Raw genomic sequence first — 27,829 nt, forward strand, 5'->3', positions numbered from 1 at the left:
AGTTTATTTAAAAAATAGAGATAAAAAATAAAAAATATGAACTACATAAATATCAATGAGACAGTTTTTTTCAGATAAATGCAATTTCTATAAAAATAATGTGAAGTAACAATATTATTCAGGACGTTTCTACATATCTACAAAATATTGTTTTAGGAGATTTATCTAATTTGATTGCATTTGGATTATTTAGGACATTTGAATTATCTTCTCTTTGTACTTAACTTTTTCTGTTATCTATCTATGTATAATATTATATATTTGTTTTTAAGTTTAATATTTTTCTAAATTTTGAAAAAGTTAAATATTATAATTATTAATAATAAATATTCTATTATATTAAAAATAATACAATTTTCAAAATTTTAATTAATATTGAATTGAAAATTCAAAATAATATAAAAATTTATTTTACATGATAAAAATATAATGAATTTATAAAAAATTATCATTTGAGAATACTCTTAAAACATTCTAATTGAAGAATTATTGCTTATAAATTATATATAATTATAATAAAAAAATTAAAAAGTTTTATACTCTCGTTATATTATAAATGGATGATGAGATATTTTATAACTTTTTTTTCATATTTATTTTTGGGGATGACTAGAAAAACAATAATATGTATAATATTAGGGAAGAAAATGGGAAACACAATTCTGACTTAAATTTAAAGAACTACTTTTATAATCATGTTGATTATGTTTTTTTTTAAGATAAATTAAGGGTTTAGTTTTTTGGTTTGACTTGCTTTATTTAAATTTGAATTACATAGATCTTGTTTGATAATTCACAAAAAAGACATAATAAAATAATTTATTTTATTCTATTTAAATTTTAGTTTATTAAATTAACAATAACTTATCATTTTATTCTATTTCATTGTGATAGTTTACATTTTATCCTATTTCTTTTATCTAGTTCAATTTTTTTAAAAAGATAAGTTATGAATTATCAAAATATTAAAATTTTCTTCTTTTCCTTCTTACATATTCCATATCTTCTTTAATATTTTATAAAATTAATTAATCATTAAATATAACTGTAATATTATTTATAAAAATACTGTGTGAGCACTATTTTTAATGAAATATATTTTTAAGAAATAATTTTTATAAAATAATTTTTATAGAATATATTTTAGTTATTTTATAAAATATAATTTTATTTTTCATAATCTATTAAAAAAATTAAAATTATACTATAAAACAATATTTTAAAAAATTACTATGAATAATTTTTTAATATTATTTAAACTCAAATAATTTTTAATATTTATATATTTCTATTGAAAAATAAAATATTAATTTTAAAAATTATATTAATTTAGATAAAAAAATCATTATTTTTTTAATATAATTTATATCTTTTTTCTTTTTATTTCAAATATTATATAAGCTGATATAATGTTATTTACTTTATTATTTTTATTCTAATATAAAATAAAATATAATAAAATTTTATTATATTCTTCCATATATTATTTGTATTCAAGTATTATATTTTATTATTCTTTATTTGATTATATCCACCAAACAAACTTTGACAGCAAAAATTTTATTTATTAGATGATCAAATATATTTTTTAATTAAAATAAAAAATAGGGAGTTAACCATGTCTATACAGTGAAGCTCTTTTAATTAAAATATAAGAACCCTAGTCCCAAAACCCCTAATCCCCATTCTCTAAATCATACACAAATTTTGTTTGAGCATAAGTGGCTAATGCTTGTGTGTCTCCAAAATCCATTCTCTAAATCATACGAAACCTCAGTGCTTATGCTTCATCATTCAAGAAACTAAGCTTCTTTCACTTCCTTCTGCTTGCAACATTAGAAACGCCAGCGTCTCTAGCTGTCCTAGTAAGTTTTCCCTCATCCGCTAACTGTCCTAGTAATTTTTTGTAAAAGCTGTAAAGATAGGGTCCATTTTCTTCTGCTTTACCAATTCTTTGAGCTGCAAATGTATCAGAAGCACAAAATCCACCACACAACTTTATAAAGTTCCTCACAATTCACTTTTCTCTCCCCTATTACACTGTTCCTGATGAGGAATTAATTCTGAAGTGGTATTTGAATTTGTTTAAAAGATATTTGGTAGAAACTAGAATTTGTTCCTAATCATGCACTTTTCCAAACTGTGGTTAACTTAGTTTATTTCATTGTAGCTCTAAAAGTTAGTTGGTAGACATATATTTAAATAATTAAATCTGGTAGGATTAAACATGGATTTAAATGTTAAATCTAAGCTGTGTTATACTGTAAGATATTTAGAACAGACATTTTGACAGCAAAAGCACTGGTGAATTTAATTTCAAGGTTGGGATGTGAGAAAGTAAAATTAAGTTTTAGCTTAATTATTAATTTTAAAAAAAAAGGCAAAAGTCTTGGGGGTAGCTGTAAGTTGTCTTTATGTATATTACCAAAAGTCAATTGAAACCTTTGGAGTTGATAATTAAGCACAGGTCTTGTGTTTGTCTGTATCGTAAAAGTAATATTATATTATCAATCCCCAACACAAAATTAATCTTCGCTCTGTGTGCCACAATCCGCAACTGATGTGAGATTTTCACTCTCTCTCTATGTGTTCCTCTTTCAATTCACTTTTACTTATGCCTTATCTTAAACCTGTGATTCTAATGCTAATCTTCCTAATTTTGTTGTTGCTGCAGTTTACTCGTGAGATGGGAGTGCTTGTTGCTGACAAACATGTTCAATATATATTATCAGTTGAAAAGGTGTGCTTCCCATTTTTACATCCTTTTCCAAAAACTCGTCTTTTATGCTTTAAATACTGCGGGTCTTCATTTTTCTATTTTCATATACCTTTTTTGGTTTCCAGAGGAAAGATAATTTTGAATCTGTGGTAATGGAGCATCTAAGAATGAATGGGGCATATTGGGGATTGACTGCTCTGGATCTTCTAGGAAAGCTTGATACTGTGGATGTTAATGAGGTTGTTTCATGGATGATGAATTGTCAGCATGAATCAGGTTGTTCCATATTTTATACTTTCCTGAAAATTACAATTTTTTTTTAATAATGTCAGTGACATGGATAATTATCTCATGAGATATTTGTTGTTATGAAGGGGGATTTGGTGGAAATGTTGGACATGATCCGCACATCCTGTATACATTAAGTGCTGTGCAGGTGTTGGCTCTTTTTGATAGGATGGATGTTCTTGATGTAGATAAGGTGACAGATTGTATCCTTGCACACATATTGGCTTACTTTGAAGGTTCTGTAATCTGTATTCGCAAATGTTTTGTGGAATTGGAGAAGTTTTGTTCTTTTTGCAAAATTTTTAACTACTATATTTCTGTTTGCTTACTAGGATATGTAGCTTTTTAGTTGCATTGTTGTTAAATGGCTTAATATGTTTCATAAAAAAAAATTAGTGTGAATTTCAATACAGTTTGATAGATTAGTTTCTAAAATTATGATAGTGAAATTTAATAAGTTGCAAAGTATACTAGATCTTGTGTTTCTTAATATTTACATCAGATGTTGTCAGCCTGCAAAATGAAGATGGATCTTTTTCAGGGGATATGTGGGGTGAAGTTGATACACGGTATTTTTCTTAAGGTCCATTTTGATTACTGACTGTGTAAGAGCTTACTTTATTGTTTACTAAAATTCACTGACTTATTTGTGTTAGGTTCTCATATATTGCTATTTGTTGTCTATCAATATTACATCGCTTGGATAAAATTGACGTGGAGAAGGCTGTGAAGTACATTATAAGCTGCAAAAATATGGATGGTGGTTTTGGTTGCACTCCTGGTGGGGAATCTCATGCTGGTCAAAGTATGTCCTATGTTATGCATGATCTTTACTTAATTATCAATTTCTCTATGTTACTCAATGTGTACTTCTTGTTCCCTTCAAAATTTGTGTTGTTTATTTCTTTCCCACTTGAGGGGAGTGCTTTATGTGGTGAGGGCATAATTTGAATATGTTATTTAAGGTTTTGGACTCAAGAATCTGTTTTCTCCTTGGCAACATACTAAGAGAGAGCTAAAAACAATATTTTCATTAGGAGAAATTTTCTTGTAGTGAAAATATTACAATTGGGGAATAATGTAGATAAATATCATACTCAAAAGTCACCATATTATTTTAATTGATATTTTCTAGTTTAATAATTCAAATTTGTGATCTGTGATTTGTGAGTTGTGACTAATACTATCACAATAATCCTTTAACCTCTTAAGAGGTTAATGAAAGTATGTTGTTTGGATAATCTCTTTAGGAGGCTTACATCCATAATTTGGAGCTCTGTTTTGGCAATGTTTACTGTAACCTTTGGATGGTACAGTAATTGATTGTTTTATGTGGTATTCGAGGATTAGGTGTAAATAGGATTTATTTGTGGAAAGGCTAAAAAGTTTATTTAGGATTGTCATGAACTAACTATCCCAAAAACTGAAGGTGTTAGGTTAAGACACATAATGGTCTTTTACTATACTTCTAACAAGGATGTGCAGAAAAAGGGAGATTTCAAAGATGGAAAATTATGCTTTCTTTTTAAACTAATAATGAGTTTTTGTAGAAGTGCTTGCTAGACTCAAAAGAGCAAATAAAAATGTCTGATAGGATCAACTCACAAGAAAAAATTGTTTATGTAAACTTGATAGAATGAGAGGGAAAGAGAGAAAACCAATTTGTATGGGAATATGCAAGTATATTGGGTTTATGTTTTCATTTATAATAATTGCACAGGTCTATTCCCAAAGAAAGTACAAGTGCAGTAAGCTGCAATACAATTGATATTATTCAACATCCACCCCAAGCTGGATAGTACATATTATATCCACCAAACCTATTAAATATAATTTGATGAAATTTGGGAGAATTAGTGACAATGTCTGCTAGCTAGTCATTTTGGTAGGCAATGACCTTCCACCTCAGTAGGTTAGTTGTTTTATATTGGAGATCATGTGTAGTGCTGCTTGATTATCACACATCAGCTGCATCTGTGCTGCATCACCTTGTCCCACAAACATCTATTTAGCGGTGGCAGGAAAGAAAATGCTCTTTGATTGGGCTCCCGGGCTGAGACTTGACCATTTGGACTAAAGGAAACTCAAAGATCGATAATGTGTCTGAAATACAAAATATCACTAACGGGGAAATCATTGCAGCCAGCCTAGCAAGAAAGAAAAATGCCTGATCTTTGTTGACATGGCAGAGTTAATCTGGTTTAGCCAAGTGATGACTGAGTAGGAGCAAGCAAAGCAAGTGCTGCTATTTTATGTGCTGGTGTGTGAGAGCTACAGTGAAAAGAAGATGCTGTATGAGGGGTGCATGAGACATCAATAGATGTTCTTTGACTGATTTGAAGAATCTGAAGATGACTATTGATTGTGGGGTTTAAGGTCCAAGGGTTTGAAGGTTACATAGTTCTAGACAGAACACTCTGAGTGAAGCTATGGTGGGATGTATGGATGATGGCTGAAACTTCTGGAATGACTCAAGACAGTATCAACTCAGATCTTCTCCCCTGGCAAGTGGCAATTGACACCAAATAGAGAATGAGAGAAAAAGAGATACATGAAACCAACTGAATGGGAATACAAAAGTATGTGGGTCCACCTAATTGCTGTAGTTTAAAATTTTAGATAACTGCTCAAGTCTATTTACAAAGAGAATTTGGATTAAGTGTATAACTACAATGCAACTAATAGTATTAGCTATGTCCACCTAGTATTTACATTATTCAATAGTTTTGGTAATTTTCCTGATAGAAATGTACTCTCCTTTTGTGGTTAAGATTTACACATGTTAGGTCTAAATTTGTGTAATTTTATATCTAGGGTTTACATTGAACTCGTTAACCAAATTGTGATTGCCAAATCCTTTAGTAATAATATTTGATACAATGTATAGTGCTTATCGTTCACCCAAGGAATGCATATAATAAATCAATTTTTGATTTTTCTATTTTCTGAATTTTGAATGAAAGAATGACATGACTTGAAGCATCCTTGTAAGATATTTACTTTTCCCATTGTCAGTTTTCTGTTGTGTAGGGGCCCTGGCCTTAACGGGTTCGCTTGATCTTGTTGACAAGGACCTACTTGGTTGGTGGTTATGTGAGAGACAAGTTAAATCTGGAGGTATGAATGGGCGTCCTGAGAAACTCCCTGATGTGAGTAAATCTTTTCAAATTTATGTTGATTGCTTTAGATACTCTAGTTCTCAGTTTCTTTTACAAGCTTTTATATCATCTCAGGTCTGTTACTCATGGTGGGTTCTTTCTAGCCTGACCATGATTGATAGGGTTCATTGGATCAGTAAGGATAAACTCATAAAGTTTATCTTAGATTGCCAGGTTAGTTACTTGAACGTCAATTCTGTGTTTATAAATCAGCAAGTTTCTGTTTCTTCTTTTGGAGTATTAAATATTGTCAAGTTAGTATCTCTGATATTATGCATGTTGAAACTGTTAGGACACAGAAAATGGTGGAATTTCAGACAGGCCAGATGATGCTGTGGATATCTTTCATACTTACTTTGGTGTGGCTGGTATAACATCTATCTTTTTGTCTTGTTTTTCCCTTCTATTTGGTCTTTATTTAATTGTGCTAAAATCTTGTAATCTGTGGTTCCCTTGGTTAATATGGGAAGTTGGGAACCACCTCAACTCTTCCTTTCCCATGCATTCAGATTATCCTGATGTAGTCTTCATCTCTATCATTTCTTCCCCATTACAGTGTGATAGGCCAAGTTCTGAATTAGGCAGTAATAATTCTGTATTAGGAACTTACTAAGCAGTTGTTTTAATATTACTTTCGTATTAAGCAGTTATAGGTCAAAATGTGATAGTTAGTGATATATGAATTGTGTTACAGAGTTGTAAAAGGGAAGGAAGGTATCAGATTGTTATTCCTTGTTTTTTTAAGGAGGAAACCCTATGTGTGTTAGGGGTAGTTTGCCAATTGCATATGTTTGAGACAGGAACACACACTGTCAGGGCTTAGGCCTGTGAATTCTATTGCTAGAACTCTAATTCTGGTTTCATCCAAAATTTCTATCAATAAGATTATCCTATTTGTATGTGCAAACTTTAGGGGCCTAGCACAATGCTGGTCATATATCTTGTATCTTATCCCTTTCTGATAGTGCAGTTCTTTTATTAATGTGTTTCTAATTTCATTTATACTATAAACCCAGGATGCTGAAGATAATTCGTTTGTTCTTGCAGGACTTTCCCTTCTTGAATATCCGGGACTGAAACCGATTGATCCAGCTTACGCATTACCCGTTCATGTTGTAAATCGAATTTTCTTTACTAAATAAGGACTTCAGTTTAGGCTCACAGTTGGTAGTTCGATCAAACCCCCTCCCCGCCCAAAAACATTAAATCATAGGAATTATAATTTTCCTCATTTTTCTGTGAATCTTGAGCATCTTTTAGTTAAATTGCAGAGATACGACATATGAAGTTTGATTAGTGTTATGTCAACCATCAAATTTATGTTACTATATATAAATATGACTAGAAATTTAATATACTAGTCATGCCCTTGCCTTTGTGACTTTTTTTTAACAAGTGTTTTATTTTTTTCTTAAAAAGAATAAACATAATAATTTATTCACTGAATAAAATTGAAGTGAACCTTCAATCTGAGTTTCTGTTTGACATCAATCTGGATATCATTGTGATATTTAGTGCACGTGGGCAACTTTTCCTACTTATTGTAGTAAGGTGGGTGGTAGAAAATTCAAATTGGGATGGTGAATACGTGGAAATGATTCTGGAAGGTTTCTAGAACATTATGATGAATGGAATGTTGTCTAGAGGACAAGGGGGTACTGGGACATCCAAATAAGTACTAAGTTGATGTCCTTAGTGAGAGTCAGCACACATGCATCAGTGAAACAATAGAAGACATTGGGATGTGGGGAGTGTTTATTTTCATTCTCATATATCTATTCTTATTCTCTATTGAATATTTTTTATTTAAATATTGTTATTATGATTTAGCTTCCTTCAATTACAGTATAATTCCTGGTCCTCCCAAGAAAAATCTAAACTCTGCCCTCAGTAATCTATCATTGTTGACTTGTAGAAATAGTCGTCAGGGCTATGGGATTGAATAAGCCGCCTAAGAAAGAAGATTCCTTTAATACTCAATGATCATGACATATTAGTTGAATATAATCAATATGTTGACTGCATTTAGCTGACTAATGATTAATTAACAGGAGTATATTCAAATATTGTCACGGTTATTTCCTTCAATTACATATTTTGTGTTCTTATTTCCTGTCTTTATGCCTATCTCTGTGTCTTCTTCATTCATGTTTAATTGTGCTTAATCGATCAAAGTTATGATACAACCAGTTGAGTCTCTCATTTATATCCTAATTAATGTGGTGCTGCGAAATGTTTAAATTATTACAAATAGCTTCTTGATTTCTTTAAAATATAATTTTAATATGTTTATAAAAAATATGGGGATATTCTGATTCTGGTGTTTCACTGAAATGGCAATTCAACGTGCTTAACGCATTTTTCTAATAGTTAGAAACGATTGAAAAAAATCCTGAAGTTCCAATTGTTATATATATGTTCTGAAATGGATGTGTTAATTAATTATTCCCACACTAAAATATAGAAAAAGGTCTCTTGATATGTCAGAGGACGACTCTCAATCTGAAGATGAGGAACTTTGTAAAATTGATGAGGAAGATGAACATCTTGCTAAAGTTCAATCAGAGGAAAATGAACACCTTCGTAAAGTTCAAGTAGATGAAAATGAACATCTCACCAAAATTCAACAAGATGAAGATGAAAGTCTTGCTAAGGCTCAACTTGAGGAAGATGAGCAACTTGCTAGGGCAATTCAAGAAAGTCTGAACGTTGATTCTCTTCCTAATTTCACAATGATTCTTCATTTCTATATTTTCCTCACCTCTTTCCCCCTGGATACAGGTAATTGTGAGTATGATCAAATCTTTATTTGAATGACAAGTCCAAATACTGTTAATGGAAACTGCTGAAGTTCCCTAGTTCAAAATGACAGAAAAATAAGCTTGTGCCAAAAATAAAAGGCAAAAATTTTTCCAAACAGAATATGTTTTGAAACTTCAATTTTAAGTATTGCTGGATTATGCTTAGCAAACCTAAAAAATGTACATAAGTAGGCTTAAGATTGTCTTGTTTCCCCTTTGTTTCTCTTACCCCTTTTTCTTCATCTCTCTCATGGATGACATTTTGAATCATTTTGTCATCTAAAATTTGGAATCGTAAGTGGAAAATTATGCTGTTGGCCTTTTTTTTTCAACGTGAAGCATGACAGAAATGTTGTCATCATGAAAAGGGGATTAATGTCACCTTTGTTAATAAAATCTAAACGGAGATAACAATGCTCAAACTAGTGTGATAAAGATATTTCTTACCTTACTTTTCACGGTTTCATGAATCTTTCTTAATTATTAAAAGTTTAAAAACAAAGATTTAACCTTGTTCTGTAAAATCTTCCTGCAAAATCTGTGCTGGATGCAAGACTGAGATTGGCCAAGGAAGATTTTGAAGTTGCATGGGAGCTGTCTGGCATCCAGAATGTTTCTGCTGTCATGCCATCTGCCTATCACTGATCACGAGGTTAGAGTCTTCTTTTCTTTTGTGCCTCTTCACAAAATTGAACTTAATTAAAATAAGTTGAAACATTTTTTTGGGTGAAAAGGCAAGTTGAAAACTCTTTTCTGAACTTCTTAAATCAAGGTCTCCAATTTTCTCTCTCTTTTTGATCAATCTTCATTTGATTCTGAATAATGCTTGATCCTTGAGTCTTTCTTTTACAGTTTTCCATGTCTAGCAATTGCCCTCACCATAAATCATGCTACAGGGAGAAGTATCACCCAAGATGTGATGTCTGCAAGACTATGTAAGCTTTGCAGTTGTTTTTCGCTTATTGTTGTCTATTAGTTAATTCTGTGTGCTTGTTTTATCAAAGGGTTCTCTCAATTTTGACATGATTTAGAAATTGCACTACATTGTTCAATATACATATGCATGGAAGACTGTTGATATTGAGGTGCTATACTTGAGGATGTTCTGCTGAACTTGGTAGTCATTTGGCCTTTATAACAAATCATGGGCCAGTTACCTGACTAAAGTAACATCAAGTGAGCCCTTTGTGGAGCTGATATTAGTTTGATATTTTGGGTCAGACAATATAAGTATGACTGGTTCTTAAATTAGGCTTGGATCCCCGCATGAGTCGGATGTAGTTATGTTTTACTTAATTTCAATATCTGGCTTAGTACTTTGCAGGAAATCGTGGATCAGCTACTTTAAGTTACAATCATTGCGTTTTTATTATTCAAACCTATTAGAGATTTAGGATTTTCTAATTTTTCTAGTTTGAATTTCTGTCAAAATATGCTGTCAAGAAATTGGATAAATTAGCACTATTTAGAGAAACATGACAAGATTTTTTGTTTAATAGCCCGATTACCCTCAAATGTTTATTGTAATTATTCAGTCATGCATGGTGGAGTCATTTGCAATCATCCGATATAATTAATTGAGATCCTCAGATTTCAAGGAAATTGAATACTAAACCTTAATTTTATAATCTACATCAAACTTTTTTACTTGCATAATGCTACAGTTTTAGGTGGGCCTATAACGTGTTCTGTAAATATTTGAAATGGTGATTGAGTTAAGTTTGCTAGCAATGTTTTATTAATAGAGTTGCATTCTTTCCACTGCCTTCAAGCACTAAAAGTAGGAGTGCAACAAAAAAGGTGTTGGGAAAGAATAGGGCTCATTACAAGGAAATAGGGGATAAGATGTACTTATTTTTCCTCCTTAAAATAATAATTAACTAATTTTTCCTTTTTCTACAAAGCTGGTATGTATTGTTCACTAAACTAGAATGATTGATTCATTCTTTGCAGATCCCAACTAGTTCAGCTGCCTCATTGAGTATAGAGCTCATCCTTTCTGGCTACAAAAATACTGCCCATCTCAAGAGCTTCATGACACTGCTCGTTGCTGTAGCTATGAAAGAATGGAGATCAGTTATATCCTCTCTCAAAACATTTCATCCTGTTATTAACAAGTAGGAGCTACCGATGGATCCCATTCCCCACCCACTTTTTCTTTTTTTGTCTTTTCAATAATCAGTGCAGCCAAGGGATACAAAATCTCTTTTGCTTGATGACGGTGGAAAGCTATGGATACACATGAATGTAAATCTCTCTACCTTGAAATACAATAAATTTATGAAGGTTTAAATATGAAATTGGAGCAGCAAATTCCTAAATGTTGAGAGGCAAGCTCTTAATGAGGCCATGGAGGGGGGAAAGCATGTAAGAGTTAATGTGACTGCAAATTCACTGTTGTTCCTCTTTAATAACTTTGTGATTCGATTGATGCTGGTTCACAAAATTTGATTTTGAAATCTGCGTGTTCTGTAATATTTTCTTCACGAAAGGAATTTCCTTTTGAAATTAGTTTTCTGATCAGTGATATCAGTTGTGGAGAATCTTTCATTGTCAGTATCAATTGTTTTTTAATATAGTAACTTTCCACACACACACGTGAATGTATTCTGGAATATATTTTCTTACCTTCTCGTGGGGAATATTTTTCAGTCAAAGGTTGGCCAACCTGAAGGTGGATAATTTTGCATCGATTTGGGTTGGTTTACCAAGTTGCTTAAGGGCTCTGATCATAAACTTCCTCTCTTTTCATTTTTGTTAACATTATATTTAGATGAAATAAAAAATGAATATAAAAAGCAAGTAGAAAAAAATATAATAACAAGAATGTATAAAAACTAAAATAAAAAAGATGTTATTTAAATAGATAAAAATATTATGTGAAAATATTATAACAAACTTCATATAAATATTATTATCTTTTCTACTAAGACAAACAAATCAGAAAAGAAATAGTGAGGATCCAGACAAAGCATGCAAGTCTGTTTGGGAACGGAAAGGACAAAGTTTGGATTTTCATTACGTCAATGTAACATGAAACAGATGTTACGAACACAATAAAAAATTATTCGTGTTATATACTTCTAACACTCACTTATTTTTATTATAAACATAATGAATCTTATATAATATGCGATTTACTTGTTATTTTTAACAAAATATAAGGATAAGTAGAGAGAATTTTTTAACACTTCTTTTTATACCAAAGGTATTTTTTATTGAAAGTAATCATGCCTCTTTTTCTGAGCTAATTAACTGATTATCCACATATTTGATGATTAAAATATACTTTATTATTGATTAAAATTGATCAAAAATTATAAAATATTAACAAAATTCATTAAATTAACAGTGAAACCTATGTAATTATATTTTTTTTTGATAAATTTTATCTAATAATAAATAGGATAAAAAATTATATTAACATTTTTTAAATAAATTTATAACAAATGTCGTATCTCTTACGTATGACTTCCTCCAAATATGCAGTATCTTTACAAGTTACAACGACTCTAGAATCTCTGAATATCTTCTTGAATTTTAAAAATATAATATAATAACTAATTTCTAAGGGGTCAATTTTCAACGCCGGCTCAATTTTTATTTTTGAAAATAAAAATAAAATATGTAATATCTTGAATTAAATGAATCTAAAATCTTCGGCCCAATTTGTTTTACTTTTCTTGAATATGAAACCTTCTTTGACAAAAAATAAAAATAAAAATAATTATAAAACCTGCTATGCTTTCTTCCATTTTATATAACATAAAATAAATTTATTTTGTGTCTAAAAGTTATATTGTAATTGACCATAACAATATTAATTATTAATATATAATTATTTATTAAAAGAATTTTTTTATTAATCAAATCGTTTTACAATATTATTATAAAATTATAGATATAGGAAGGATCTTTTCACGTTAGAGCAAGTTTATACACTTTTACATTCAATTTGAATTTTTTATTTAATTTATATTTATCGATCAGTGAAGTAATAAATTATAACCTATTAGATATAAGTTAAATATAATAAACATGATCTTCTCACATTAGTATAAGTCTAAAAACTCTTACACATAGTGAAATGATAAATTATAACCAGTTAAATAAAAGATTCAGATTTAGTATAAGAATTTTTAGACTTACACCAATATAAAAAAATCATGTTCATATATATAATTTTATACATTCATAGATATGTAATTAGATAACCCTTCTTATGTTATCCGCTTTGGTAAAATGAATCTACTCTACTAAAAACTTTAAATTGGACTTAACCCATCACAAATTATTAAAAAGAACGAAGAAAATTATTGTCTTACATCTTTCATGACGGCTTATAAAACTAATTTTCAGTTTTAAACCACAACTATCAAACAAAACTGTCTTTTCTCTTTTATGTTTTGTCGTATGTAAGATTTGAGATGAAGACCTTGTAGTTCATAATTTTCAAATGTGAAATGGGCGCACAATTAGTGGCCCTTGAATTTTCATACCTATTGTTCATAATTGCTGACATTGACCATCTGAACAACTAATTAATTATAAAAAATGCTCCAGAGAAATTGAGAATTAGGTAAGTACAAAGTATACTTTTTGTCTCCGGAGAATTGGAGATGCATATAAATAAGTTATTAAGTTTATGAAATGGTTAATTTTTTATTAGAGACTTGGAAAACCCAACTAAGCCAAATGAGGATAATTATTTCATGTTTAATATACTTTCACTTTTTTTGGTTGAAATGATGTTTATACACTACAGTACAATTTCAATTTCTTATAGCTGTACGAAGACTTTTTCCCTTTTTCAGCTCTGAGTTTTTTTTAAGACTTTTATTTATAGATGATGTTCTCTCGTTTGTGAAGAAAATATTTCTTAATCGCCCATTTATAATATTATGTTTATAGATTAACTGTTATTATACTTGGCTGAATATACTTATATTTTATGAAATTTTGTACTCTTACTTCAGCTTCGGCAGCTAAATATAAAAACGAAAGTGTAATATAATTGTCACTTGGCTGTTTGTGATTAGAACATGTTTAATAATTTTGTAATTGATTACGTTTCGCTTGTGATGTAAATGACATCAATCTATCGAACATTATGATAAGAAAACTAGAACTGACATAATTGGAGTTTACTTGAATTATTTCTAGCTGTTTTTTTAGTCCCTTGAGTATTTGACAACTTCATAATCAAATCATATACAATCATTCGAAAATCCATAAGGAATATATATATATATATATATATATATATATATATATATCACAGGTGTTTTAATATTTAATTATCAAAGTGATAAGCTTACCTCGAGTTCTCTGAATAAATATGTCATCACCAAGTAGCACCTTGCCACCTTCCTTATTCAAGTCAATTTATCAGCCTTCAAGTGAAAAAGACAAAAATTTCATTTAATATTTAATATTACTGGATATTTTAAAATTAACATTAACATTTTTATTAATAGATAATTAACTTAAGTATTATGTGTTTATTTTTTAATTTAAACTTTTTGTATAAAACATCATTATTATATTGTAAATTTTCTTAATTCAAACAAAATTGCATTATAAAAAAAATACTATAGTTATTCTGTAACTTAAATTAGTAATTATTATTAAAATAAAATACTAATTTTGATTAAAAACAACATTAATTATAATACTGTTTATAAGTTTTTTCTAAGTGAAACTTTGAAGTTATGTGTGTGTATATATATATATATTATTATTATATAAAGCCGACCTTTGGACATGTACAAGAGACTCAAAGCCTTATTCCTTTATAAAAAGAGGGTTTGTCTTGAACAAACAGAAGCATGCATGAGAATGAGAATTAGAGAAGAGAAATGTTGATAGAGGAAACGTCTAGGGACTCCTGTCGCAGGAGAGATGACACCTTCTGTTACTGATTAAAGGAAAATGGTGCAAAGCCAATTTTAATTAATTAGTACTTAGCAGTAGTTGTCATCTTTCCTGGGCTGGTGCCCCTGCACTTTCTGTACAATTCCAAGTCCTAATTTATCAGAGCCAAGGTAAGAACCTCTTGCATTTTACTTTCTGTTTTTGTCTTCCAAAGTTTGAATCAATACACTAAGGGAGTTTTTAAAAGAGTTTACAAAAATATTTTTTAGTTTTTACAAGCTCTTTTCAGCTCGTTTTAATAATTCAATATGAAATATTAAAATAAGTTATTTATAGAATATATAAGGGCTTATTTAAATTTCATTTGTGGAACTAAATCTTATAAGTTGATTAGTTTGTGGATCTGCACATGCTTTTCTCCTCAAATTTTACTGCACCATTGATGTATCCTTGATATTATTAAGCAAAGTCGAGAAAAGGCTTAATTTAAAATGAACAACTAATTAGTTTGAAGAAGACCTATTAGTTTTAATATTATTTACAAACAAATTTTGAAATTTCATTGACTAAATCAAGCTATATACTAATTACCCCATGACAGTTGTTTAAGAATAATGATTTATTTTCTATAAGTGAAGTGACTTTCTTCTTCCATTATGAATGTTAACAAACCCACTCTATTCTCCAAATGCTGAGTTGTTAATATGTTCATGAAATGCTAGTCATTCTCTACCCTTTTCTTTCACCATCTTCTCTCAATCATATATAATAAGTTATCTGGATTATAATTTGAACAAGCTTCTCTCCTTGACACTAGCTAGAAATGGTAACGAATTCAATATCTTATTCAGTCATTGTTTTTTATACACAAAGTATATAGATAAGTGGATAGATATGAACCAAAAGGAGGAGAAAAGTTTTGTAGATATCAAGACATAAAAATCAAAAGTGATTAATTTTCTTTGTGTTGTACGTTTAATGAATTTATTTTGAGAAATTATACCCTAAGCTGGATAAGCATATACTCTTGGCTGAATCAATAATCTTTCGCGAGCTAGCTGAGTTGTAGCCTATAGCTAGGGCTATGCTCATTAGAGCTTGCTCTTCATTATATGTTAGTGTTTGTATATTACGAAGATGATTAATTAATTATAGTCTCTCCAAATATGAATGAAATGCTAGTCTCTCATGTGATCAATCCAAAACTAGTAAATAATGATCAATTTGCAAATATTCTTATTTAGATCGTTTCTTTTCAATATTTTTTACTAATAATTATTATAACTTTTTTAAATTCAATAAAACACAGATACAAATTTTTTGTTTTCTTTGTAATCTTTTGAAAAAAAAATTATTAAAGAAATATATTAACTGAAAATGAAAATAAAAATAAACTGAATGCACCGTGCTTTATAATTACCCAAACTAACCAGATAATTTATATGGTTACAATATATATTATTAATAAATTTTTCTAATTTTTGTCTAAAGATATATATTAAGAAGTTAAAAGTAAAAGAAATTATTAAAAATAAAAAATTATTATCTTAAAATCATAAAAAAAATCAATAATTATTTTTTGTAGTAACTTAAAACATAATAGGTTATGTTTAATATTTTTTAACATGTATTTTAAACCCATTTTAAAAAAATATAATTAATATAGCTTAACAACATGTATAAGATAACTAAATGGATTCTAACTTATCTAATTAATTAGGAAGTTAATCATTGGGGGACATCATTGTATTGTATTACTTTCTTATAATGTGAAAACTATGATTGTGTTCTACGAGTAGATATGTCTATTTAATGCCCTCTATGTCGTGAAGTCAATCACATTTGCAAAATTGTTTCTCCATTATGTGAGTTGAAAAATAAATCGTTTGCACCCCATAGAAAAAGTTTGAAATAGGTGGAGAAAAAAGAGATATAGGGAGAAAAAAGAAAGAGAGAGAGAATGAATTATGTGTTTGGTGATATAATAAGTGGGGTAAAACAGAAATAAAAATAAAATTGATATTGAATGAATGTAAAAGAAAAAAGATATAAAAAATAGAATTAATGTGAATTAAGGTTATTTCCTAATTAAGCTATCAGAAAATAGATTTCGGATATTACTCGTATATATGTTTGGAGAAGCATTGCGAAAAAAGAACTCATCTTTCTTTTTGTATTACCATTAAATGAACTTGAACTAATATATGCATACATACTATGTTTGGGAAGTTTCATACTTTTATACTACCCAATAAAAATAGTATTTAGCATAAGTAAAGAGTGATAAAAAGGGTGCAATCATGCTCTAAATTATACTTATCCTTGATATAATATTAAATAAATGGTTAAAATTAATTACTTGATCCCTCTATATTAGGTGAATTAGCTAAGTTTTAAAATTTTAAATACTTATATTTAATATTTCATTTCTTTGACCATGGAAATTTTATTCGATCAGATGTTATTGATCCTGTTATTGGATCCAAGGGGTACAGTTAATCATTTAAAGAACTATATTTGCATAAAGTGTTTTTGCCTTCAAGATTGTTGTGTTTTTGTCTGTGCCTTCAACATTTTACTTAATAAATACTAGTACCCTCTGCCGTTGGGCCTTAAATTTGTGCAATCAATCATTAGAGAGACATGACTATCACAATGGGGCAATGTTTCTTTCAATCTCTTTCACCACTTTTGTCTCTTATGGGATCCCACGAAAATGAGTGGAAAAATTCACAATTTCACTAGTTTAGATGTTTATTGTATATTGGAAGTAGAGAAAATGTAAGGTGGGGCTTGCACAGTCACACCAAAAAAATCCACTCACTCCATGTTGCTATTTTGACACTGGCTGGGAACAATGTATTTTTTAATGTGCTTTTTTATTTTAATATTAAATGATTTTTAAGGTATTATAAAAATAAGTATTAAAAATGGTATATTAAAAGTTTAAATTTTTGGAGGGGCTAGGGTTTTGCTGCTCAGAAATAGCTTTTTAACTTGTTTTAAAACTATTCTAGGATAAATTATGTGATTAGTACTTCATTCCGGTGTAAGGTGATGTGTGAAATTTTATTTTTTATTTTTAGTATGACTAATGAAAGAAAGAAAAGAGAGATGAGAGTTATAGACGATGTGTGATTTAGTCCATTAAATATTGGGCTAAAGTGATTTTATTCATCCAAGTTCTATATTAAAAATTTTGAAGAAGTAGAAATGTCTTACAAAAACTATGATCTATTAGTGAATTTTTTTACCATAATATAATAAGGACTTGGATAGTTGTCTATCAAGTAAAAGTTTGTAATTTGATCAGTCTGAAAATTGTACATGAGAGTTTATAATATAATTAATCAAAATTTAAAAATAATAAAACCATGTTAAGTTGATAGATGTAGATAAAAGGTGTCAAAGCATACTTGCGATGAGCCCATTGACTAATGGAATATGCATCTTGCTGAAAATGCACTTAACTAGGGAATTTTCTCAGTAATTTAGGCTAAACAGTTAATGGTGGACTCAATTTGTGGTTGACTTGACCCTAGAACAGGTCGAAAGTGACAGAGGGTTGAATATTGAATAAGACCTTACATACCCATCCAACCATACAGCCTTGTTGATTATTGGTAGTTTAATAGACCCGTCAAAGATATAACCAAGTTAACGTGTAGAAAAGTAGTTGAGCAGGTGTCAATTATGGGAAATGACTTCAACGAGTTTGGCACCCAAACATAAGCATTATAGAAGAAGAAAATATTATCGAAAAGTTAGGCTTATAACAACATCAAGTGGAAAATCATATTATAAAAGGAAAAAAAAGATACATAAAACGTATTTCCATTCCAACCCCCTCCTACCATGACATTATCTTTATCCCTTTCTTTGTTGTTCCATAAGTAAAAACAATGAAGCTACGGAACCTTCAATGGTTGTCACTGATTAGCCGAATTGAAGTCAAAGGGGAAGGGGGGGGGGGGGTGTTGTAACCAGGGACTACAGAGTCAACTGTCATATATACCCATATACCACTATTACAGGGTGTGATCCAACTCTGTAGTCAATCTCATTTCACTAGAATTGTCTCACTTTTTTCTTCTCAATATCAAAGACTGTGTGTATACTTGAACTACTTCTTTTCCTACTGGAAAGAGACACTATTTTACCGACTGATCATGCTAACTAAACATGCACATAAAAACTAAAAGCCAGTGGAAAATAATCTTCTAGCCGGTTCTTATCATCACACACATTGTCTAGGCCGGAACTTTTCATTTGACAACAATGAGCTGATTAATGTTTCAAGTCTTTTGGAACCTTGGCCAGGCCTCAGGACTGTAGTATTACCAACTACCGTGCAGGGATCAGTGCCGTTCTCCCTGCTTCCAATGCACCAACCGCCGGGAACGGTCATGCCAGGACCTCTAGATAATAGTTCAGCATCAACTTTGTCCAATACCGGGTCGTCTCTGTGGAACTTCCTCGCAAAGGGGGCATTGCTGCCAACCATATTTCCCATGTCAGCGAGTGTAAGGTAGTGAGGATGTTGCTTGGGGGGATTGTCCCAGGCAATGAAATGTAGATCACTATTCACAGTTGTGTTCCTGAACTCTTGAGCATTACAAATGACTGTGTGGAAGTATCCTTCAGGGGAAGATATGAAATTTGAGTAGTACATGAGAACAGTCCGAGGAAGGTTGTCCCATCCCCATATGCAGTAATCTATGAAAGATTTTGATAGTGCCATCCAAGCCGAACCTAACAAGAGAGAAGTTTTAGGTAATCAATCATTTAGCATAACATTCTTGCTTCTAGGGTGCATGCAATCCAAACTTTAAATATACTATCAAATTTTAGGAATTGTATATTTTACTAATTACAATTTATTAAAGCACAAACTAATTAGGCCTACATAATACACATTTTCAAAATAAGTGAAGTTTATTTCCATGTAGAAGACTTTTTAGACACACAACAATGACAAAGGTATGCATAAGTCGAGTAGCACAAAATCCACTCATCAAGTCCAAGGAGGGAAATTACACCATGATGCATCAACAACGTAATTATACAAAATCAATTTAAATACAATCCACTGATCAAGTTCATGAAGGGAAGATGAGTCACAATCCCCGACAACATAATGTACAAAGCTCAAGTACAATAACAAAAGATCTTAAAGCACCAGAATTGGATCTCCAGTGCAATTTATGATGATCAAAATGGATCAGTTGGACTCAGCTGTCACGAGGAGATTGGATTCAATCTAGGACATTGAGAGGATTGTTGTACTCTACAACAGTTCAATATATGATCCGAAGCAAAATATCATTAATCCTGCAGGATATACTCTCCCATCTAGTTCCCTTATTTCCGAGAAACATGATGAGCTCTACCAAAATAACTTATATGACCAGCATAAGCAATATAGTAGCATATGAGAAAGAAGACATCACCGATAAACTTCTTTAACACATTGCTGCACTATACCCATCTCATTAGTGGGTAAAGTTCACAATGCACTTTAAAATAAAATTAAATAAAGGGTGGAGACACCCTTACTTGCTCAATTTAAGAGACAAGCTCACCTTTGAGGAGTCTTGTCCAAGATTAAAATTCAAATAGCAGCAATGTTTACACCTTCTAGGTGTTCTATAATAAGTCACCCAATGTAAAATCATTTAACACATTATCAATATTTGGCCAGCTCCACAAACAGATTCCAAACAGGGCTAAGCAGTTTTCACCTCTTCTCAGAAAATCGGTGTAATTAGCACTTTTACAATTACCTTCCACAAGTTTTGCCCCTAGTGTCTAGCTAAAGTATGTTTTCCAGCTAAGTCATGCATTAAGAATAAAAAACATACCATTGAAACCATACCAAGAACCAGTCATGGTGCAAATGTAATAATTATGAAAATATCATTTACCAGCAAGGTATCCATGCTATATCATTTCACACCAAATTAAAACAAACATCACAATTATTTGATCTAGTCCAAATGATTGAACGTGGACAAGTCAGCAAAATCAAACAAAATTTTATTAAAGAGAGATGTTTTATTGCAAGAAGTTACAGTACTCTGACCTAGAAAAGATGGAAATTGATTAAACTTCTTGAAAAAATCGTTTTGAACTTTTAATGCACAGAAATGCATACAAGTCACTTCGTCCACAAGTCCTAAGACATTACTTAATCAACTTGCAGAATCAGAATAGATAAATGCATAGTTGCAAGCGATGCTTCCTGCCATGCATCTAAACCCCAAAACTGAATTGATAATACAACAACAACAATGACGAAACCTTATCCCACTAAATTGATAATACAACAACAAAACCTTATCCCACTAAATGAAATCAGCTACTACGCCACTGGACTCGTCAGAAACCCTAAACTGAACTGATATTCTGATAATACCATGAGACATATACACAAGGTTTTTCTTAACCATCAAAACCTTAATTGCCTCACAACGTATTCAAACAATATGCCCTGATCAAGCTACGATTCATTCCTTTTCAAAATTAATAAAACCTCTATGCAAACACAGAATATCTACCCACACAAACCCAAACGAGAAAACATGAAAAAACTATATATTATTTTATCCAAAAAAAGAAAGAAAAAAAACCCAAAAGCAAAATTAACATCACAAGAAAAGGATCTTCACCTGTGAAAAGCTTGAAAGCTGTTGGCCTACTCCTCCTCTGAGTAACCCAAAACACATCTTGCTTCTTATTCATATACAACCCAGGATCAATAATTATTGGCCTCGCTCGTTGATGACTACACATCACAAAAACCAATCACATACATAAATAACCAAAAACATTAATTAATCAATCAATCAATTAATTAATATTAATTAATTAAAAAAACTCACTCTTTCCATCCAATGTCACTAGTATGATCAATGAAATTCAGATCCCGAGGCAAGTATGAAAACGTGTGCAACAGATCTACCCATTCAAAACATCGTTAAAAAAAAAAACACAAACATTAAACCAAACATTAAACATTAAATTTTTTAAAAAAATATATGAAAAAGAAAACACCAATTAATAACTAACCATCTTGTGTAACAAGAGGATAATCAGAAGCACTAAGATTGATGAACCAATCCCAATCGCCACATTCCCTTAACAAAATAGCTGCAGCGTGGAGTGTGTTAGCAACCATAGTGGGTCCTCTATAGGTAACAAGATTCGCCTTTGAGATCATCCTCACGTTCCCAAATCGCTGGAAGAGCGCGTGGTCTTTCACAAACCGTTGCAGATCCAAACGCTCATCTTTCGAAGACTCAAGGTCGAGGTGCACGATGTAGCGGTTATGGGGGTGGTAGAGTGCTAAAAGCACGCGCTTGATGGCGCGGCCGTCGCCGGCCGAGCCGGAGATGAGGTAGGCGAGGCGCGGCGGCGGAGGGAGGGTGGAGACGGGAAGAGGGTGGAGCTTGGATTCGACGAAGACGGAGTAAGAGGCGGTGATGGAGCGGTAGAATGGAAGAATTGGTGTACCCTCCGGTGAGGTTAGTGTGGCTACAAAGAGAAGGAAGAGGGAGAAAATGGAACCTATTGCGAGTGGAAAGACCCATTTGCGTTCTGTTGATGGGTGGTGGTGGTGGTGATGGTGTCTCAAGTGCATATAATAGTTCTTCAATTTCTTCATTTTTTTTCTGTGTTCGTGTGGTTTGGGTTTCTTTTTCTGGTTATGTTTGGTGAGAGAATAAAAGAGATGAAGAGAGAAAGAAACCCCTTTTTATGAAACCGTTTATGAAGTGAAGGGTTGTGATTTTAACTGTGTAGGGTGGGTGAAGAAGAATAAGTTTGGATTTTTAGGTGTGGGGTGCTGAGAAATTGTTGAGGTGGGTGAAGTGATTGTGTTTCATGTTTGAGTGTGAAGAGGAAGAACGGTGATGATGATGGTGTGCGCTTCTTTGATCTTTAAAGAGCGTTAAGATTTGGAAATGGAAAGATACAGATACAAGGCTACAATATAAGAGCTTATTTTGTTATTTTTATTTGCGGAAAGAACACTTTTTTGAATCATATTTCATTGTTTTCATAATCATGTATCTTAGAATATACTATAAAACAAAACAAAAAAATTGAAGTCTTTTTTAAAATAATTTATTGACATTGTATAAAAATAAATATTTTTAATGTTAAATAAAAAAAATAACATATCTTTATAAAAATATAAAAACTCTTTTCTTATGTTTAATTTTTTATAATTATTTTTTATACAGTTCATTAAAATAATGTATTATAGTTTATTGAATGACTATTTGTTTTTATCACGGCGCGACTGAAGGGAGAATTTGGTGTGAAGGCTTTGAATTCACTCTATTGATTTTATTTTTGGTGCTTTTCTTTGGTATGATCTGAATGGGGAAGGATTAGTCCTAATTTAGACTTAGGATTAATTAAGATTCGACGTTGACATCGTTTGTGTCTTGAGTTGGGTAATTGGATGTGTTTTTTTCCCTTAATATGCTGTGTTTGTTTGTGTTTAGATAACGTATAATTGTTTTGAGAAAAATAATAATAAAAAAAAAACACAAGTAGAAGTTAGTGTTACTGTTTAGTGGCGATTACGTGTCCAAGTAAAACTAATTTATAAATCTTCCGAAATAGAAAAGATTACTCGCTTCGCACAGAAAGAGAATCGGGTATTTAACTGTTTAGTAATAATAATTAAGCAGCAGTTTAAAGTAGTAATTGCAAATTACGGTGTGCGTGGGCAATGCGTTTGTTGTGGAAGGTTATAACTGATTTTGTTATTAATTAATCATGATCTTATAATAGATCTTTTCATTTTTTAAATTAATTTTTATCAATATTCAAAGCATATTTCATTATTGATGACTAAATGAATGAATATAAATTACTTTCAAAAACTATGTTAGCTAACTTATGAAATTTAAATGCAAAACTTGTAATAAATTTTGAAGACAATTCGAAGAAAGAGAGGTGAAATAAAGAAAATAATGTTAATATTTTAATATATAATTGAAAGTACAGTGATAAATTGTTGAAAAAAGTAACCTAACAACATAAAGCGAGATAAGTGTGTCATTTATTTGTTGAGAAGGTTAAAGTTGATTTCATTAGGGAATAAATATGACCTTACTTTGTATGTTAAAATTGACTTTTTAATTTAAGTAATATTTAAAACAGTATTTATTAATGATAAACCAATATAAGTTAGTTCCAGAATTGAGCTGATCTATTCATACAAAAATTTACAATTTTATTAATAATGTTTGTTAGGATTAGTTTTTTTTAGATGTTTTAACAATTTTATTTTATTATTTTATAAAACCAATGAATAAACAATTAATAAGATAAATGATTCAATATTAATTAATTTAACAACAGATGGAGTGTATAGTAAGAAATTAATAAATAATTTTTTATTATATTTAAAACATTGATTATTTTCTTAATTTTAAAAAAATTTAAATATGAAAGAAAAAAATAAAAAATTATTATTATTCTTTCTAATTTCGAAAGAATAAATATTTGTTTACACACAGTTATATATATATATAGAAAAAACAAACATCAATATTATTTTAATTCTAAATATTCCTAAAGTTAAAATTTGAGTTCATTAATGTATGGTACATTCAGAAGTTTTTTAAAGATTGTTAAATTCTTCTTAATAAAATACTTACTATTTATTAATAAAACATATTCATTTGTTTAATAAATAATACAACAGTTTAACCAAATGACACTAATTTAACTATTTAATATTATTAAATTTAATGGAATAGAATATAAGTTTATTAAACATAACACACTATTTTAAAATCTTACTAAATTGTAATTAAGTTATAATAAAGAAAAACAGATTTGGATTAGAAGGATAGTTGAAAAGTAAACGGTACCTAACAGAGTTTTTTATATTGAGTTGCCTTGGACCTCAATTATGTACTGATACGATCAGGATTCGCTGACATGCTTCCATTGTAAACTATTTATATAACCGAATCGATTAAATCATTAAATAAAAAGTATATACTAAATTTTATAAAATGAAATTTTATGAAAGGTTTTATACTAAAGGAAATTATTTGATAAACTTGTAATAGAGTCGTCGAAGATGCTCTTATATAACACCGTACGCTTATATACTCAAAAAGTACCCAACGATGTAACGTGCTTAACCCGCATTCATATAATAAATATAATCGATTTAAAATAGTTATACAAATCATAATAAAAGATTATAGTAATATTTCAAAATTACAATTTGAGGAAGCAGTGACCTAAACTTTAACACTTATCTAAGAAACGACTTGACTTGGCAACGTGAAGCATTTATATTATAATTAATAAAATTCAGATATTAAAAAACAGTGAAGTTGAATAAAAAAAGTCTATTATTGCCAACCCTACTAATTATATGCATTTCATAAAGTCGTTTTAAGGGAAAAGAATTCCGTGTTGAACGTGGAAACTAAAATCAAACAGTTTATATATGTTGCCAATAATAAGGCGCAGTGCCTTATCAATGCTTCTAATTTATATTAATATCAGATTATAAAATCCCTCTGAATTAATCAATGTTTTTTTTCACTAAAATTCGAACATCATCTACTAATTAATTCGTACAATAATCGATTATAATATATATGAGATAAGATATTTTTATATTAGTATAAATTTAAAAATTTTACACTTAATCTAAACTTTTTATTTAATTTATTTTAAATGAGTTATAATTTTTAAGTTTGATATAAGTTAAATAAAAAGTTTAAATTAAATATAAGAATATATAAACTTATATTAATACTAGAATATCTTTCTATATTATATATAATTTAATCTAAATTAAATAAAAAATATTAGTTGAATAATCATCCCAAGTAATTTGGGTCAAATTGAACTCAACTTAAATGATTAATTTTTAAAATAATAAATTTGATTATTTGTTAATTAAATATTAAATCTTTTTTTTTTTATATAATTCGATGAATTTGAAGTACTTTAAAAGAATGTCATATAATATTTACACTTAATATTTTTATTTGTATTTGAAAATTTATTATTTTTGTAAACATAATTTTATGAATAATTTATTATTTAAATATAATTTAAGTTTTTTTATGTAAATTTGATAATTTTTAATTAAACTTGATAACTATTAAAGATTATAGAGTACACATTTTTTATATTTAAAAATACAAATTTAATTAGTCAGACTCAATCAACTCGATTTTAGTTAAAATGGGCCATACATAAGAAATAATACATATTTGTTTACTTGATAGAATTATATTTTAGGTGAATTAGATGGTTATGGAAAATAAAGTTGTTGAGACATTAGTAAATTAGTAACAAATTAAAGATTATATAAGTAAAATAAATTAATTTAATAAAAATAAAACAAACCCGTATAACGGACGGATATATTTCCTAGTGTATAAGTAAAAAAATTTCAATTTAAAACTGTGTAATTTAAAAACGTGAGATTAAAAGGGTTATAAAATATTTATAATTTTTTTTCTTTTAAAAATTCTTTTGTTCTTTTTTTTTTCTTAAACAAACTTAAGAGTATGTTTTAGAAGAAACTTTTGAAAAGAAGAAGATAACATACTTTTTAATTTTAAATTAAAACATATATATCAATTACAATGATAAATGCATAGTTAATATATTAAATTTATATCAATTTTAGATCTATTTGAAAAACAAAATTTATCTTTTTCTCTCTTCAAACATTTATTTGACAAAGTTCTCATTATAGATTAAATTTTATAATTAAATAATCGTTACGGAGTACATATAGTTGGAGAAAATTTTCGTATCAGGAAAAATGGAGTTACAGTTAATAAGGAGCTTAATTTAATTTAGAAACATTCAGTTTGATGCCCCAATATCCTATGAGTTGTGAACCTTTGAGAACATGTGATTTTATTTATTGGAATGGGAGCATGTTAATTTATAGTTGAATGATACCACTCATCTTCCAACACATCTAATTTGATATTATGCTCCCAAGTAGGAATTTGCAGCATTTAGCTCATAATAGTTTTTGAAAAATGGGATTCTGATTTAAAATATGGAGCATTTTATTTGCTTGGTTGTTTGTAGATAATTTTGTTAAATTTTTTTATAAATTATTATTTAAAAGTTTTTATAGTTATTAATATAAGATGTTTTACTATTTTTATATGTTTTTAATAAATAGAGCTAGGATGTTACTTAATTATTATTATTATTTTAAATATTAAAACTAAATGTTAATAATTTTTAAAAAACTAAATTTAAAGTATGTTATTTTCATAAGGAATAAAAATATAATTAAATTGTGAATTTATATTTTAAAGGTATATTAATTTGACTTTATTTAATAATCATTTATAAATATTATTTTATCAAGTTACCTATTAAATACCTATAAATATATAATTTTAAACTTAATATTAATTTTTATTTTAAAGATATATTATACATTAAAATATAATTATTAAGAACTCGATGCAAATAATCCTGATCAGTATTTTGTTTTGTTTACGATAGCGTTGGCAGATAGAGACGTTGATATCTATGAACGATGAATCCACGAACGTATCTTCAGCTTCCAAAATTTGGTGACCGATTCCAAATTTTACACACAAACTTTAATGAGCTCCGAACGTGGAGCCCATTATAGAAACCATTCTCCCACCTTCTTAATTACTTCTTTCGTTTTTTTCCTTAATATTTACAACTTTACATAAAATTTTAAAAATATTAATATATCAAGTTTCATAAAAAAAAAATTAAATTTTACATATTATAATAATATTTTATGTATTGACTATCTCTTATCAAACACATTAATTATTAATTAATTCTATAAAACGATAATAAAAAGTATACAAACTGATTTGTCAAAATACCAGAAAAACAAACAATTGATTAATTGATTCTAAAAAATGAGTGTAGCCATCCAGTTATTATATTCAAATTATGTCATTTCATTTTCTCTTTAAAAATTT

The 27,829-nt window shown here is 29.2% G+C and overlaps 2 protein-coding genes and 1 pseudogene across 3 annotated transcripts; 2 read left to right on the forward strand and 1 right to left on the reverse strand.

Moving 5' to 3' along the window:
• Nucleotides 1–1,677: 1,677 nt before the first annotated feature.
• Nucleotides 1,678–9,052, forward strand: LOC113867704 (geranylgeranyl transferase type-2 subunit beta 1-like). Its single transcript, XM_027503143.1, has 10 exons — nt 1,678–1,865; nt 2,675–2,740; nt 2,845–2,995; nt 3,094–3,210; nt 3,510–3,576; nt 3,664–3,812; nt 6,023–6,156; nt 6,241–6,339; nt 6,458–6,533; nt 7,213–9,052. Exons 2-10 carry the CDS (start codon nt 2,687–2,689, stop codon nt 7,305–7,307), a joined length of 942 nt encoding a protein of 313 aa, XP_027358944.1. The 5' UTR covers nt 1,678–1,865; nt 2,675–2,686; the 3' UTR covers nt 7,308–9,052.
• LOC113867617 lies at nt 8,646–11,087 on the forward strand (annotated as a pseudogene).
• Nucleotides 11,088–18,559: 7,472 nt separating this feature from the next.
• LOC113867041 (beta-glucuronosyltransferase GlcAT14A) lies at nt 18,560–22,897 on the reverse strand. 2 transcript variants are annotated; one of them, XM_027501973.1, is made up of 5 exons: nt 21,909–22,808; nt 21,722–21,797; nt 21,509–21,624; nt 19,257–19,592; nt 18,670–19,184 (listed from the first exon to the last, which is right to left on the reverse strand). In XM_027501973.1, exons 1-5 carry the CDS (start codon nt 22,501–22,503, stop codon nt 19,078–19,080), a joined length of 1,230 nt encoding a protein of 409 aa, XP_027357774.1. In that variant the 5' UTR covers nt 22,504–22,808; the 3' UTR covers nt 18,670–19,077. The 2 variants fall into 2 exon arrangements, with proteins under 2 accessions (XP_027357773.1, XP_027357774.1); XM_027501972.1 differs by having other exon boundaries at nt 18,560–19,592; nt 21,909–22,897.
• Nucleotides 22,898–27,829: the final 4,932 nt, after the last annotated feature.

Source organism: Abrus precatorius, unplaced genomic scaffold (genome assembly GCF_003935025.1).
Source record: "Abrus precatorius isolate BTA unplaced genomic scaffold, Abrus_2018 Scaffold5, whole genome shotgun sequence".
Lineage (NCBI taxonomy): Eukaryota > Viridiplantae > Streptophyta > Magnoliopsida > Fabales > Fabaceae > Abrus > Abrus precatorius.

Excerpts from the sequence above, each read along its gene's own strand:
- LOC113867704 (XM_027503143.1), top strand. The coding sequence starts at position 2,687 with ATGGGAGTGCTTGTTGCTGACAAACATGTTCAATATATATTATCAGTT. Across the intron at positions 2,996-3,093 it reads GAATTGTCAGCATGAATCAG|GGGGATTTGGTGGAAATGTT; the intron begins GTTGTTCCATAT and ends GTTGTTATGAAG. Across the intron at positions 3,211-3,509 it reads TGTAGATAAGGTGACAGATT|ATGTTGTCAGCCTGCAAAAT; the intron begins GTATCCTTGCAC and ends TATTTACATCAG.
- LOC113867041 (XM_027501972.1), bottom strand. The coding sequence starts at position 22,503 with ATGAAGAAATTGAAGAACTATTATATGCACTTGAGACACCATCACCAC. Across the intron at positions 21,798-21,908 it reads TCCTCTTGTTACACAAGATG|ATCTGTTGCACACGTTTTCA; the intron begins GTTAGTTATTAA and ends TTGAATGGGTAG. Across the intron at positions 21,625-21,721 it reads AGTGACATTGGATGGAAAGA|TCATCAACGAGCGAGGCCAA; the intron begins GTGAGTTTTTTT and ends TGTGATGTGTAG.